The sequence below is a fragment of the Equus asinus genome, chromosome 3, assembly GCF_041296235.1.
Source record: "Equus asinus isolate D_3611 breed Donkey chromosome 3, EquAss-T2T_v2, whole genome shotgun sequence".
Lineage (NCBI taxonomy): Eukaryota > Metazoa > Chordata > Mammalia > Perissodactyla > Equidae > Equus > Equus asinus.
This window is the reverse complement of record NC_091792.1, coordinates 69,466,615-69,482,576: the sequence shown is the minus strand read 5'-3', so window position 1 is coordinate 69,482,576 and position 15,962 is coordinate 69,466,615. Positions and strand designations below refer to the sequence as shown.

The following is a 15,962-nucleotide window of genomic DNA, read 5'->3' as shown; positions in this document are numbered from 1 at the left end:
AGATGAGCTCTACCGTTTGGTGGCTATGTGCCCCTGAGTGAGTCATTTAACCATCTGAGCCTCGGTTTCTTCATCTAGACACATGGGATGCTAACACCTCACAGGGCTGCTAGGAAGGCATGAGACGCCCTTGGAAGAAAGCCTGTGGCTGTGTGGCAAATAGGAGGCTCTCCTTACGTGGGCCTTCTCTTTCTTTCCTCTGCCAGACAATTTCCCAATTCCCGGACTACTCCTTCCTGTGCTAAAAGGAAAGTTCTGGGCACACTAGTTTCCAGTCGGGCGCTAGGAGCTCAGTGCAGAACTACTGCCAGAGAGGGCAATGCTTAACCCACAGCCGGGCGGGGCTTTGGGGCAGCAGGGGACATGTTGCTGGCTAGCTGGTAGCCTTTCTGGGCACCTCCCAAGTCACACCCGTGTTTGACTGTCCCTATACACGGCTGATTCTAGAATCCATGAAAAGATTTGCTGCTCCAGTTTGTAAAAATAGTAGTGCCTGACTTGGGGAGCTGGGGACAGGACAGCCAGATGTTTTCCCCAGAGAGCCACGAGGCCCCCAACCCAGTCTCCTGCTGACCAGCCAGCTTCTCCTGCTCTGCCCACTCGCAGCCCAATGCCCACCCCTCCCCCACACCAGGAACATCTGGTTCCAATCTCCTCCAGTGCTGTGGCCAAGCTTTTTTATGGCCAATCACCTTGGCTCAGCTTCCTGAAGGCCTCTCCCGCTATTTGGGGGAATGGTCCTTCCTCATCCCTTTCCTTGAGACCCCAGCCACCTCTTTTCCTAACATGGAGAGGAAAAGAGACACATCTCAAAGCCAGCTGATACTGAGGGTCCTCAGAGCTGGCGCCACCCCTCCTACTACCTGGGGGCACCTGTCATCCACCCAGGATTAAAAGAAAAGATGCCGACCCAGGAGGAAAGGGACAGGCAGGGAAGGGAGGTGTACATCTGGGCAGAGGAGAGACAGAGTGTGTGCAGGGGGGAGTGTGAGTGTTTGTGACCACACATACGTGTTGGGTGTGTCTATGTGCTTGCACAGTAGAACACCCACCTGTAACCAGGGGGCGCCCTTGGCGGCTACTGCCTCATTTCCCTTGCTGCCTGCGCTGGAGCAGGGCTAACTCAGGGCCCCTCTGCTGGACATGGCAGCTGCACTCTAAGGTCGTCCCTCACCTGCAGTTCTCTTTGGCTGCCGAGGCTGTCTTCTAAACCCAGCCCAGGCGGCAATGTGTGCCTGTGCGCGCCCTCACACGGAGACAGCCTTCTCTCCTTCCACCAGGTCAGATTAGAGGGACACAGACCAGAGGGGACCCTAGGGCAGACTCCAGCGGATGTCCTGACCCAGCTCGGTCTGACCAGTGCCTCGAGCAGCCCAGGGCTGGCTGTGTGCCAAGGGGCAGCTGTCTGGAGAGTGGAAGGAAAAACAGGCTCTCTGGAGGAAAACTGCCTGCGCCACACCCCAACCCCTGCCTCAGTTTGCCACCTTCATCCCCCCTAAGAGGAAACTGAGAGCCAATCTCTCCTCCTAAGAAACCCAGAAGAGTTTGCAAAAGGAAGACTGAAGCCTGCACCTCTGGAGGACTCTGAAAGCCCCTCAGCTCAGGATGTGGGGGTCTCGCCCAGAGGTGGAGGGATGCACCGTGGGGGTCACTCCCCATCCTTGGGATTCTGGACTCCAAGTATTGCCCACTACTTCTTTAAAACAAGCCTCCCTGGCACCTGCGATTCCAACCCTCCCCCCGCCCCCCGGTGTCACACGTGAACTAGGCACCGCTTTGGTCAGCAGAAGAGATGTGGCGATGGGGAGGGCCACTGAGTCTGAGACAGGCCCTACCCATGTCTTACTGTCCCAGGCAGCCCCTGGCACACACTAGGGGAGACCAGGCAGTGAAATGGGAAGATGTTAGCTTTTCAGTCAAATCTTGGGTACTGGCAGTAAGACATGGGCAAGACTTTTAACTTCTTTGTGCCTCATTTTTTTCATCTGTTAAATGGGAATAGTACAGCGCAGGACCATCGTGAAGACTAAAGGAGCTGAGGTGTGTGAAAGCACCTGGCCTGATGTCTGGCACATAGTAGGCCCCCAGGGAGTGGTGCTTACCCTTCAATGGCGCTTTCCTCCCTAGCCCAAGGAGGCCATGTCCCAAACTCTGGATGACAAATGTTCATTTGGCCCTGAGCCAGGCAGTGTCAGCAAGGTGACTAATTTTTCTGGAGCTTTTCCACTCCAGCAGAGGATCATTTTAATAAGTCCATAACAATCAATGCAGAGGTGACTCAGATCTGCAAACAAGGAGCCCTGCTGGGGAGGGGACCCTGGTGCTCTGGGGAAGGGACATTCAGTGGCATCTGGGTCTGATGCAATGGCAGGCTGCTGCAGTGAGAAGGGCTCCAAACGGGGGGCCTGGGGACCTTGGTTAGGCCTCCCATTGCTACAGGTTCTCCCCTGAGAGGCCTCAGTTTCCCCATCTGCAAAGTAGGACCAAATGACCTCAAAGTGCCTTCCCAGCTGGAGATGTGGCTCTGCTTTCTGAGCCCTGCCTCCCACAGCGAGATTTGGAACACCCCTCGTGACGATTCCAGGTGGCCTGTCCTGGGGGGCATCCCCATCTGAGCTCCTCTGATTGTACAGCGTGCCCACCACACCCCTCTCAGAGCCAAGGAGACGGGGGCTCTCAGGCCGTGGTGGTTTATTGATGCACACGCAAGCACAGCACAGGTGGGTGTGCCCCCAGCCCAGGGCAGACACAGGGTCAGGGGAGGGCAGCGAGCCACCCCCACAGCAGTGCCATCTGCAGAGGGAAAAGGGCCCGGGGGCTCATGTCCTCTCCTCTCCACACATCTCCCAGGGCCTCCAGACCTGATCCGTGCCCTGGAGATAGCTGACCACCCCACTCCAGGGGGCTACAGGCGATGCAACCAGCTGTCCCACCGGCCCCTCATAGAGACGTGGCCCTTTGGGCCTGCCAGTCCCTTCCGTCCTCCGCCAAGAAATCTGGCCATCACTGTGGGCTTCTCTCCTCCACCTCACATCCCCTTCATCATCCCCCGAACAGCTGGCTGCCTCCATCAGCACCTCTCCCCGTCACCCACCTGGTCTGCTTGTCTCAGGAGGTCTACCCTCACCACCCTCCTGACCCGTACAAAAGTAGGAAACAGGTGAAAACCTGGGAGGCCCAGGGAAGACCACAAAGGACTCCGCAGGGAAGGGGTTCTCCGCCGAGAGGCTCGCAGGGGGCGGGAGCCAGTGGGTGTGGACGGGAGGGGGCGGCAGGATGCCACAGTCCAGAGCACACACAGGCACAGTGCCATCACAGTTCCGTGGCAGAGAGTGAGCAAAGCGCACAGCCGGGCAGGGGGCCAGGGCTCTGCGGGAAAGCCCTCAGTTCTAGCTCCACACGGGTCCCCTCAGGCCAGAGGCAGCCCACTCCCAGCTGAGGAAGGGGTCCTTCTGGGTCTCAGGGGGTCTCTTTCCCCCTCCTCGACCTCAGTGGCTGCCATTCCAAACCCCAGCGCTCTGAGTAAGGGAAAAAGTACTCTGGGGTTTATATCATCTCCAGACAGAAGAGGAACAATCCCAACAGCCTGGGGCCCCAAAGCCAAGAGGAAAAAGAGGACCCTTCTAGAGGGTGGGTGGAGAGGAGAGGACGGCTCTCCCCATGCAGGAAGAGGGTGCTGTGGGGCGAGGAGCAGCCGGGGTCACAGCGGTGCAGGAGACTATTTATAGAGGGAAAGGGCGGCCTGGAGGGGGGAAGCCCAGGGGGCCCAGCTGAGTGGGGAGGGGCATTCTGTGTGGGCCCTGAGTGGGGTGGGTGGGGCTAAGGAAGAGCACCCCACAGCTCTCTGCATCGCCTCTGGAGGCAGGCAAGCTACACATGGGCTTTGGCCCGGAGAGGCTTCCCTGGGAGGGCCCGGAGGCTGCAGGTCTCCATGAGATGGAGGCCCGGGATGAAGCGAGAAACTGCAGGACAGGGAAACCGGGGGAAGGGGAGTCTCCAGAAATCCACCCCCCCCCCCCAACCTACTGAGGCTAAGAAGCCTTTCCAAGTCCACCAGGCATGGGCGGGCCATGCCTACCAAGAGGACTACTCTCTATTGCCTCTAATGCCAAGGGGTGGGAAAGGGGGAGACTGATGGTATGGAGGGAGCAGGGGGGCAGAGGAGAGAAAGCCAGCTCCCTGAACCTATGCCACCCATCGCCTCCCTGCCTGTCATCTCTCCCTAGACCCCCGGCTCCCCAAGCGTCCCTAGCGGCCCACACTGATGTTGCAGGTCTTGCAGCTGGGGTCCTTCTTGGCATCGGCAGTGGACAGGCTCATGAGCTGGTGCCCGCTGATCTCGCCCAGGGTGCCCAGGGACAGGTCGACGGGCTCCGTGTAGATGACCTCCAGGATGAGGTCCTGGGCGTGGCGGAAGACCAGCTCCCCATCCTCCACGCTGCAGGTCAGGAACTTGTTGCAGGCAATGTCCAGGAGGGGCAGGCGGTCACGGCAGAAGCGGTCCCCCAGGGAGCCCTTGGGGGCCAGCACCAGGATGGCATAGTGGTAGGCCGTGTACATACAGTAGAAGTCCGCAAAGTAGAGGTTGGTGCTGGGGTTGAAAAGGCGCTGGGCGGGGATCTGGAAGCGCCAGCGGCCGTAGGGGGAGTCCTGGGGGGGCTGGCCGGTGTTGAACTCCGTGTTGCAGCTGAAGAAGACGCCGTGGAGCATGCCGCTAGTTGGGGAGCCGTGGCTGCCACTGTTGTCCTTCAGGTAGGGCTGCAGCATGTTCCCACAGTGGGTTCTACCCACCCCAGGGGAAAATGCCAAAGGGAAGAGAAAATGTCACTGATTAGCTGGGCTGAGGCTTGGCTGCTGTGTGTGGTTGAGAAGGGAGCCAGCCCAGCTCCCAGCTCTCCCACCAGCTGGCGCCTCCGCCAGTCACAAATAGAACATTCCAGAATGCTAGAGCAGGGAGGGCCCTAGAGATGGGCTGATCCAGCCCACTTCTTCACAGAGGAGAAGTCTGAATCTGCCACACCCCAGCTTAAAACCCTTTGATGGGGCTTGCGTGAAAAGCAAGGCCATAAAGCTCTGATCTTTCTCGCCCCACCTTCTACCACCCCCACTCCACAGATAACATCCTCTGGCCAGGGGTAAACCTCACCTGGGCTCTTTCCTGCATCTGTGCCTTGGCAGTGCTCTTCCCTCTCCCTGGACTGCCCTTCCCACCTTTTCCTACCTGGCCTGGCAAACTCCTAATCAGCCTTCAAGGCCGAGCACAGGTATCCCCTCCTCCCTACAACCTTCCAGGAACATCAGGCGTTTGCATTCAACAAAATTTTGACTGCCTGCTATGTGCGGGACACTGAATTTTACTCAACAATCACACATACTTATTACATTGAATCTGGCTGTACTGTCCCCCTGATAGACTCTGAGATTTTCAAGAGGGGGGGCTCTGCCTTTATTCATCTTTATATCCTGGCACGTATGGGTGCTCTCCCTCTCTCTCTTACTCGCTGATAGAGGAGCCCAAACTGGGCCAGGGCCTCACCGCTCACCTCGCTGCCTCCCTTCTTTAGTACAAAGACACCAAGGACCCAACTTGTCCCCGCTGCCCTGGGGGAGGGACAGATGCGCTGCCCAGCTGAACGCAATGACAAAGACAGTGGTCTGCCGAATGCAGCGTGCCCTGGCCCAGCCTCAGAAGGACGTGGACATGGAGCCATCTCAGCAGGCATGGGGAGGATGGGCAGCCTCTGGTCCAGCCTCACTCTTGCCTGGGCCTGGCTCTCCTGAGTGACTAGTGCCTCGCTGGCCCTCTGGGCCTCAGGCTCCCCCTCTGCAGACTGAGGGTGTTGGATCGGATCATCAATTGGATCAAACATTGGACTACAGAACCTCTCTCTTTTCTCCCCGCAGGAAATTATACATAGATGTCGAGCCACAGGCAAAAAAATTGAAGCTGCTCCAGATAAATGATACATGTGGGGCCTACCAAGCCTCATCCTCTGATTTCCTTGACGCCACCCTGAGGGGTGCCCAGAGACACCTCCCTGGAGCCTCCAGGCTCCCCAGCACATAGTTTGAAAACCAGGACCCTTCATGCTCAAAATCCTTCCCCTCTGTGCTCCCCTCACCACCTACCCTTGGGACCCGGGCCCTGAATTAGAAACACAGCTGGCCTGTGGCATTAGAACCCAGGGAAAGGAACTGTCCCAAAGGAGCTTGAACTCAGGACCTTGTTCACCCAGGATCTAACGGCCTGCTAGCACGGTTCCCCCAGGCAGTCCCGTCCTGAGAGTCCTCTCCATCCTTGGCGTCGAGTCCCAAGCAGCCAGTCGTCCCCTCAGAGCCAGTCTGTGATATGAGGGAATGGGGACGCTGGAGGAGGGTCTGGCAACCGACAGGGCAGGGGGGAGAGCCAGCCAGCCAGGGTGGGCGTGGGCAGGCGTGGGGGAAGAAGGAGCGAGCTGGCCGGCCCGCTGTACCTGGCGTGCTGGAAGTACTCCTTGTGATGGTTGCGGTAGAAGACAGAGAAGCGGAGCATGCGGCCTGCGATCTGCTCAGCCTTCTCCTGCAGCTGGGCCAGGTGCTCCTTGGCATAATCTGCAGGAGGCCAGGTGAGTGAGCCAAAGGCCAGGCAGGGCATCACAGCCTCTCCCCCGCCCCCCACTCACCCACCGCACATCATGAGCGCCAGCCCACCTCTGTCCTCAGTGGCCAGGGACACCAAACAGTCACAGTGCCTTGCACCACATAGGAAAGGGCCTGGCTGGGAACATGGACATCTGGATGCTGTCTGTCCTTGTCCCCTCTGCGCCCTCACTGCCAGAGGCTCGGGGCTCTGTGCGTCAGAAAAGAGCAGGATACCCAGTTATATGACTGGGGGCCCCGGGGGTTATAATCCCAGGCCATCCTCATGTGAAAAGATGACCAGCAGGCAAAAGAAGGACTGAGACGGGAGAATTTGAGGTCCTTGGCAGAGCCGCTCCAATCTGGCAGGTAGGAGGCCACCACACCACCCATATGGAAGCCAGTGTAATTACAGGTGGAGGCTCATGAAGAGCCTGTGAAGAACCGAGCCTTGGCCTCACAGAGGTGAATGTTCAGGCAGACCAGCAAATGGGGCGATGTACACGTTAGACAAACGGGCTCTTTCCTCTTTGGTGATGCAGGCCTGGTCGGGGCGCTGTGTTAGGCAAGAAGGGTGCAGCCAGGACTGCACCCATCCCCAGCTCCCCAGTTTGAACTAAACTCCCGCCACACATGGTGTTCTGGGGTAAACCAAGAGCTTGCCCCTCAAGGAGCAGAATACCTCCAGAGAGTGGGGTTTTGCAGCCAAGCCAAGAAAAAGTGCCCCTCAAAAGAAAACAGGAGCTCAAGGAGACTTGGGGCACAGACCTTGGCAGAGGATGGAGCCAGCAGCTTGGAGGCCCAGGGCTAAGAATGTTTCCTGCCCTGTCCTTGTGACAGACGGAGATCTGGAGCAGTTCTCCCCGTGGACACCAAAAAAATGGAATATTATGGGAAGGATCCTGGGTCATCAGTGACCAAGTACACATAAGCCTAACGTCTGTTCATGCTGGAATTTGCACGCTAAGTTCTGCCAGGAGAGTTTGTGGGACCATTGAATAGGGGTCATTTTCCCAGGCTAAGCGGAGGCTCAAGACAAGCAAAATGTGATTGCCCCACAAGTGCCCATCGGCTGACGGTCGGTAAACAAAACGTCGTCTAGCCACACAAGGGGATATTATTCAGCCTTCAAAAGGAAGGAGGGGCCGGCCCGGTGGCGCAGCGGTTAAGTGCGCACGTTCCACTTTGGCAGCCCGGGGTTCGACGGTTCGGATCCCAGGTGTGGACATGGCACTACTTGGCACGCCATGCTGTGGGAGGCATCCCGCGTACAAAGTAGAGGAAGATGGGCATGGATGTTAGCTCAGGGCCAGTCTTCCTCAGCAAAAAGAGGAGGATTGGCAGCAGTTAGCTCAGGGCTAATCTTCCTCAAAAAAAAAAAAAAAAAAAAAGGAAGGAAATTCTGACACATACTACAAGATGGATGAATCTTGAGGACCTGCTAAGTGAAATAAGCCAATTATAGAAGGACAAATACTGTGTGACACCCCTCACGTGAGGTACCAAGACTAGTCGCATCCATGTGTGTCTTCCTGAAGGCCTAAGCACGGGGCCTGTGTCCAGCCAGTGTCCGTGCGTGTCTGCTGCCCCTAACTGAACCAGACGTGCCAAAGCAGCAGGACAGCAGGGCCTCACCCCCAGTGCAGAACTCCACTGTCTCACTCCAGCCCGACACCAGGTACTCCCCGTCGCTCTGCTTCACGGCAGTCTGCACCGCCACGCTGTACTCCGTGCGGGGGCTCAGGAACCAGTGGCCTCTCACTGTCATGGGCAGTGGCACGGCCTTGGCCACAAGCTTGGTGGGGACATCCTGAAAAATGCAGTCCAGTCAGAGAGCCAAGATCCAAACTGGGGGTGATGCCCAATCTTGGCATTCTCCCAGACCTCCCACTCCCCAGATGGCCCCACTCCTCTTGAGGAGGGCCAGAGTCTCAAGGATGCAACGGCCTGGTGCCTGGCCACCATGTTCCTGCAGAAGCAAGCAGTGACCATTGAGAAGGCCTTACAGACACTCCCCAGCCTCTGCCCCTCCTTAACCCTTCCATCCCCATTTGTCCTCTTGGGAACTGACGAAAAAGGCCAATGGGGTGGAGGCCCACAAAGTTGAGGGCGGGAGACCTTCATTTTCGAGGGAGACTTCGAGAGCTCTGCACACTGCAGTGCCGTCTCCACGGCAACGGCAAATGCTTAGAAGCCAGAGAGGAAGGGAAAATATGCTTTCTTTAGAGGGGAGGGTTAAGGGGGTGGTGTTGAACATTCACGTCACCGTGGCAACTGGCCTGCCAAAAGACACCCAGATTGGGAGAGCCAGTTCCAAAGAGAGAGAGGGTGAGTAACCCACAGGATGCAGTCGTCGTGGGAACGGGCTCCCGCCCACCTCGCTCTTCCCCCTTCCTCTCTGCCAGCCGCCCCCACACCAGCTTTAACCCAGGAAAAGGATACCCCAGCCACTGGAGGACTCTCTCATGCTCCTTTTCTAAACCCAGAAAACAATAAGCCAAGGGGCCAAGGGCAGAGAGGATCACAGGGCCTGAGGGGGGACCACTGAGCGCGGAACAAAGGGTCCCACCCCTGCCCTCGGCCACGTTGCTCATTCAGTCAACAAGGCTGCTTTCTGATTCGGGGGGGGGGGGGGGGGGGGGGGGGGGGGGAGGGGCTTTGCGGGAGCCTGAGCACCATCCCCAGGTGTGAAGTCTGTGGCCCTGCCCCGGGTTTCCCACCAGGTCTGAAGCCCCAGTCATGATGGCCAGTAATGGTGTTTGCTGAGTGCTGGCCCTGAGCCAAATACCACCCAAACGGAAGCCTCTCACAAGTCTATGGGGCCGGCGTTATTATGATGCCCTTTTTACCAGTGAAGGAACTCGGACTCAGAGAGGTTGAACAACTTTTCCAAGATGACACAGTAGGAAGAGCCTGGATTTGACTCATCCCTCTGGACTCCCAGCTCCCACCCACAGGCGGTCCGTTACCCAGCCTCCTTCAGGGACAGGTGTTGGGAAGAGGCTCTGGGCACCCTCCACTCACTCGGTGCTTGAACTTGTTGGAGTTCTTGTTCTCCTTCTTGTTGAGGTCAATGAAGTAATGGGTGACCCTCTCCAGGTCACTGTTCTCCATGGTCCAGGAGATGCGGAAGGAGTCACAGGTGATGTTGTTGACCTCGATGCTGTGGGGTGTGGACAGCAGCTCCATGCTCCCCTCTGGTTTGGCTCCTGTGGGGACTGAGGCGAGAGGAGGAATCAGCACCACCCTCCCCATCACGGAGTTTTCTGGAATGTCTTAGTCCCAACATCCCTCACAAGGTGGAACCTTGAGGATCCTGCCTCATCCAATCTGATGGAAAGATTGCATGGGGAAGACTGGAGGGGAGGGACCAAAGGTGGGGTGGGGTGGCCCCCAGGGGGGCTCTTGGCTCTCCTTGGAGGGGTCTGCAGAGCAGACGGCGCCTGACAGGTGGCAGAGGCAGTGGGAATGCAGCAAACGCCGGGCTGGGACAGATTTGCAGCAGATGGAGCTGGGGGGGGGCGGGGGGGCGGCAGGCCTCAGCCAGCAGGCGTGAGAAGAGAAAGGAGTGGGGGTGGAGATAACTGTAGGAGGTGTAGGAGAGACAGGAAGCACCCTGGAGGAGATGGGTGTGAGGGTTGAGGCAGGCAGGGGGCGCTGGCAGCCAACAGGCCAAAGGTGCTAGGGCTCTGGGGCTCAGGTCTCCCTCTTCTCTGGGGTGACTCAGCGGGAGTCACCATGAGGCAAGGCTGGGAGTACAAGTGTCATGGAGATGCGCATGGACCCACTGCTGGTGAGACGGGTAGCGTCACCACAGCTCTTCCTCCACCCGTAACTTTTCGACTATCACTCTCGCTTTCAGCAGATCTTCTGTTGATTGACTCTTAAATAATTAGTTTTACCTTTGACATCTATTGCGGGTCACCTGTGTGCTAATACTTGCATAAACATCATCTCTCGCAAGCCTCACAATAGGGAGGTATCACAGTTATCCCCATTTTACAGATGAGGTAGCTGAGGTTGGGGCTACTAAGTTGCCAAAAGTCACATACTAGAACTCAGGTCTGTCTGGCTCCAGAGCCCAAGCTCTTTGTGATTAAGCCAAGGTTGTGTTCCTTCGTGTGTGTGTGAGTGTGTGACGAGTGTCACATGTGTAGCATATGTGTGTGTGTAGGTGCACGTGGTGTCACCACTATTTCCCTTTCAAGCAATTGCATTTTCCCTCGCTCCTTCGCTCCTACCCCCGGCTGCTCTTCCGGGTATGGAAGGACCACACAGCCATCACTCTCCCCTATGCTTTAGCTAGAGAGAACTGACTGGCCTTGACTTTGGGCCTGGCTCATGGGAGCTCTGGGGACCAGGCTGGGGCAGTGAGGGGGACAAGAGAGCAAGTGTCTCTGGGGCAGGAACACGAACGCAGGCTGGACTTTCTCTGGGGCGTTGGCTTAGTCCCCAGAGCTCACGCTCTCCCGGTTCTTCCTGAAGCCATCCCTGCCCACCTCAGATTTCTGGAGTGTCATCTCCTTTTCTCCTCCTTCCCTTTTCCTCTCCTCTCCTTGCCCAGGTGCTAAGGGTGAGGGTACCTTGTGCCTTCAAAAGCAAGTACTTCTATTTATAGCTTCCAGATGATCCAACCCACACTTTCCTGTCAATTAAACCTGCTCTGGAGCCTGGCACCTCTAAATTAACCCGTGGGCTGCCTGGGTGGCAGGCACAGGGTGACGGATGTGAGTGACGGCCTTCATCTGTCCCAGGGTGTCACCTGAGTCCTTGTTTCATCTTAGCTTTCCACCCTAAAGCATGTGACTCCCTGTTGTGAACTTCAGCCAAATGCCAGTGGCTTCGTCTACAGGGAGTCCTATGGTAGATAAGCATGAGGGTGCTACCAGGTCCACCCCAAAATAAAACAGGATGGGATCAGGTGTCTAGAAACAACTATATGATAATAAATCAGTTTGTAATTCATGGGGACCAGTGTGGAGCAGTGGGGAGTCGCCATCCCGCGGGCTCCCAGTGAAGAGCTCCCTAGGGAGACACATGTGTGTTCTCCACATGTACACACACAAATGCACCCACTCACACCAGCACAGACACATTCCCCCCCAGAGAGAGCCTGAGCAGCCGCCTTCCACCCACATGTACACACACAAATGCACCCACTCACACCAGCACAGACACATTCCCCCCCAGAGAGAGCCTGAGCAGCCGCCTTCCACCCACATGGGGTGCAGTCTATGCCTACCCCACGGGTGGGCACCTCTTCCTGCCTTAATACTCTTCTCAAAGGCTTCCCAGGGACAAGGGCAGCCGTCGTTGGTGGTGGGGTCCCCAGGACCTGGCTCACTCTTCCCTCCCTACAGTTCAGGGGGACTGCAAGTCCTCCCCCATGCTAGTTTGGGGGAGCAGCAGTGAGTGAGCCTGGGAGAACAGTAAAACCCGGGTGGGCAAGGATGGGTGTGAACCCCGCCTCTCCAAGCCAGGTGATCGGGGAAGGGCAGGGTGTGAGGGACAGGTTGAGGCAACACCTGAAAAACACCCACACTCTTTTGTGAATCCACTCGAGACAAGCATTTACACACCCCCACACAGGCAGGCACACCCCCCACATGCACACACGCACCAAGTATGCCCACTCACACCCTGCCACCCATGGGCTGCACACACCTCCTCAGACATTCTCGCTCCCACACTCACCTACGCACTCAGGTACCTTCCACCACCTGCCACTCTCTAAGAACATCCCACAATGTTCCCCCCACAAGCTGTCACCTCCACACAGATCAACACATGTTCACGTCCACAGGCTCACGCACACACATACGCACGCACACCTTCTCACAAGCCATATTTGGGGGAAAAAGGAAGCCACAGGCACCAACATGCATGCGTGCCACCTCCATAGAAGGCATGCAACCCACATACCTGCTTGTGCACACATGCCCATCTGCATACACGTAACCCTGCCCATGTTCCAGTATTCTCCCTCAAGTCTTCTCCAGGCTCAAAGACACAGACTTTGGAAACGTGTTTGCCTCTAGCCACACTCTGCCAGCCCAAATCCTGCACATGCCAACAGGTCTGCGCCCCTCTCCAGGTCCGCCCGCAGACAGTGGCTTCTGCCCACACTCTCCACCTACCTGCCCCCTTCTGCTCTGGAGTTGCGCCTCCCCACACAGAAACCCTCAACATGTACTCCCACACCCATGACAAGTGAAATGTCCACCCCGTAAACATGCTGCCTCACACTGCCCTCGCTTACATCCACGCACAGGCTGCTCAGACAAGTGATCCCTCCACACATGTACCTCACGTGAGCAAGAAACATATGTTTCTAGACATGCCACACAGCAGTCCAAACCCACACATGAGCACAAGTGCATGCAGACAGAACTATCTACGCAAGCAAAGCTCCAGTCTCCTTGCGAACATGCACACATGTCGTACACACAGACACCCCTTGTTCGAGCCCATTCGGAAAAGCCACCTGCATGCCAGAGGGAAAGCTGCCCCCACCCCGCTGTCCTGTTGGCATCACTGACTGCAGCAGAATGGTCACGGGGTGACTGGTGCCCTGGGGACCAGACCCAGCTGTTAACCCGTTGGCCAAGGGCCTGGGGGAAAGCAGACAAGGTTGTCAGCCCTGGCAATCCAGGTGAGCACAGCAGGCAGCGGCAGGACCCTGGTGCCCCCCAGCTCCTAGCCCCTGGCCACCCGAGTCCCTCTTGGGATTGCCAGCAGGATGCTCCAGGGAGGAAGGGCACCCACCTGGCTCCACCGGGCTCTGCAGAAGAAAGACCTGGGAGGGAGAGAAGAGCGAGACTTCTGTGTGGATGGGCTCCCCAGGCGGAGGGCAGCACTGGACGCCTGGTCACGGGCAGCGGCGCTCGCTCCCTCCTCTCACTCTTCTCACAGCTGCCCAGGAGGCTTCTTCCATGCCCCGCAGGCAGCTCCTGCCTGGCTTTGCAGTGAGCTGCTGCTGCCCCCCGGAGAGGCGACGTTCTCAGCGCAAGGAGAGAGGCAAGAGCGAAATCAAAGCGGCGAGGAGGAGAGAGAGGCAGAGAAGGCAAGAAACGACGAGAGAGCCAGACCGAATCTGGCTCCACCAATGGGATCAGCGGCTGCCCAGCGTCAGGTGACAAGAAGCAAGCTTGGTCCCTGCTTGCCTGGGCTGGTGGGAGGGAGAAAGGGCAGAGGGTCTCCCAGGGACTCCACAATGTCCTCAGAGACAGCAGCAGTGGCTGCCACCTTTCCCTCGTTCTTCCAGGACAAGCAGCCCTCAGAAGAAGTCCCTCCAACACACCCGTACTTGGAAATCCCTCACTTGAGTGCAGCCCCCAAACTTTAGGATGTCGGGAGAGGGGTGGGGCTTAGCCCAGGGGCTGGGGAGCCCGAAGCAAGGATTCTGACTGGGGGAAGGAGAGAGGGGCTGTGAGGGGAAGGGCCCAGGTGGGGTATGGGAGCTGGTGGGGGAGGGGAGGGTCTGTCTTCAGTCTGGATTCTCTCCTCGGGGCCTTGTGCTGATCCTTGGCCCTGTTTTCTTACCAACTCTATCAAGAGATATCAGACCTGCAGCCCCAGGGAAGCCTGCTCATCTAGGAAGAACCCCTGGCTGCTTAGGTGTCTCCAGAGAAAGGGGCAAGAGAGAGAGGCTGTAGGGCCATGAAGGGTGTACAGAGGCAAGAAAGCGGGGCTGGGAAGGACATACAGAGCTTGGAGTGTTCACATCCCAGACAAACATCTGGGTTCAGAGGAGCCAAGCCCTGAACACTTCACCCAGGGTGAGTGTTATCTGCTCTCTTATCCATAGGAGGCTTCCTACCACAAAGACATGAGGACCCCGTGGACTCCATGGTGAAGAACACTCAAGGAAATCTGAATCAAGCAGCAACAGTAGCAAAGAGTGTGAGCAGTGTGGAAAAGCATGGGCTTTGCAGTCAGACAGATATGGTTAAAATTCTTGCTCTATTACTTTCTAGCTAGATGACCTTGGCCAAGTTACTCGACCTCTCAGAGCTTCAGGTTCATCTGTCAAATGGGATAATAACGCAGGTTTATTGTCATCATTGAATGAGAAATTATGTAAATCACTAAGCTCTGGGCTTGGTACACAAGTGCCCACTCACCCATCAGAGCTATTACTGCCATCATTATTGACAGTGTCTGCCTGCAAGGAGCGCACCCTCTTCTAGGGGAGAAAAGGTGGACATTTAGAGATGCAGTTAGAGAACAAAGAGTGTACAGCTAAATAGCAAGGTTCGGATAAGAATTCAGAGAAGGAGGGGTCAGGACCAGCTCCAGAGCACAGGTGGAACTCAGCCAAGAGGAGACCGTGGGAGCAGAAGTGTGGTGGGGGCAGGGCAGACTTAGCCCGGGGACAGAGGACAGACCACACAGGCCCTGGCGAGCCCCTCAGAGAGCCACAGAAGGCATGAGATGAGGACAAGGGACAGTCAGTAAGAGGGACTCAGGGGCTGCAGACATTGGAGCAAAGGTTAGAGGAGGCGACAGTGGACAGAAAGAGAACAGTTCACAGAAAGCAAAGACAAGCAGAAGCCAATCCTCCCCTCACTGGGTGTGGAGAACCCAAGCAAGTTTGGTCAGATCCTGAACGAGAGAATGAGGCGCAGCATGTTACACTGAGGCAGGATTAAGCACTCCTTTGGCCAAACATAAGCAGATCCCACCCTTCACACACCTACACTGAGATGTTGAAATTCTGAAGAGAAGCAAAACGTAATCTCATAGTTATGACCAGTGCCAGACATCTGGACCAAAGCCTGTCCCCACCACCACGCTGAGGGGTGGCGTGAGGAAAAGTCAGGTTGTCTGCCACTCAGCTCCCCTCTCTGTAAAAAGAAAACTAGTCCCAGAACACTCTGCCTCTACCTTCTCAGGCTGGCCCATGGAGACCACATGAGATCACGTCCCAAGCAGTGAACAACATCCCCTGAATGCGCTTTCGTGGAGCCACGTGCTAGCGTCAGAGAAGGCAGAAATCCTCCCTGGCCTCTGCCTCTTCTCCCCTCAGACAGATCACATGAGAAAACACATGGTGAGAAGAAAGCACAACGTGCCAAACAGAACTAACTCCATGTGAAACCAAACCGCCGCCAAGATGCACTTCTGCTGCATTTTTATTTTTAATGACTTCTATTACACAAGCAATACATGCTCATTGTAGAAAGATGAGAAGAGTTAATTTGAAAATTTAAGAGAGAATTAAAATCGCTTGTATCCCCACCATTCAGAAATAGGCAGATGGGATGCTTGCACACTTTAACAAAAATAGAAAGAAAGTATAAATACTGTTTATAACCTACTTTTTTCAATTACCAGCACCTTTT

The 15,962-nt window shown here is 56.5% G+C and overlaps 1 protein-coding gene across 2 annotated transcripts; it reads right to left on the bottom strand.

The window, feature by feature from the left end:
• Window positions 1–2,674: 2,674 nt before the first annotated feature.
• On the bottom strand, window positions 2,675–13,935 carry PHYHIP (phytanoyl-CoA 2-hydroxylase interacting protein). Of its 2 annotated transcripts, none has more exons than XM_014867184.3 (5): window positions 13,384–13,935; window positions 9,643–9,836; window positions 8,254–8,428; window positions 6,474–6,591; window positions 2,675–4,783 (listed from the first exon to the last, which is right to left on the bottom strand). In XM_014867184.3, the coding sequence occupies exons 2-5, from the start codon at window positions 9,805–9,807 to the stop codon at window positions 4,249–4,251; spliced, it is 993 nt and encodes a 330-aa protein (XP_014722670.1). In that variant the 5' UTR covers window positions 9,808–9,836; window positions 13,384–13,935; the 3' UTR covers window positions 2,675–4,248. The 2 variants fall into 2 exon arrangements, with proteins under 2 accessions (XP_014722670.1, XP_014722669.1); XM_014867183.3 differs by lacking the exon at window positions 13,384–13,935 and adding an exon at window positions 12,541–12,767.
• Between the last annotated feature and the right edge of the window lie 2,027 nt (window positions 13,936–15,962).

Excerpts from the sequence above, each read along its gene's own strand:
- PHYHIP (XM_014867183.3), bottom strand. The coding sequence starts at position 12,586 with ATGGGCAGGGTTACGTGTATGCAGATGGGCATGTGTGCACAAGCAG. Across the intron at positions 9,837-12,540 it reads GGGCATGTGTGCACAAGCAG|TCCCCACAGGAGCCAAACCA; the intron begins GTATGTGGGTTG and ends CTCTCGCCTCAG. Across the intron at positions 8,429-9,642 it reads CCAACAAGTTCAAGCACCGA|GATGTCCCCACCAAGCTTGT; the intron begins GTGAGTGGAGGG and ends TGCATTTTTCAG.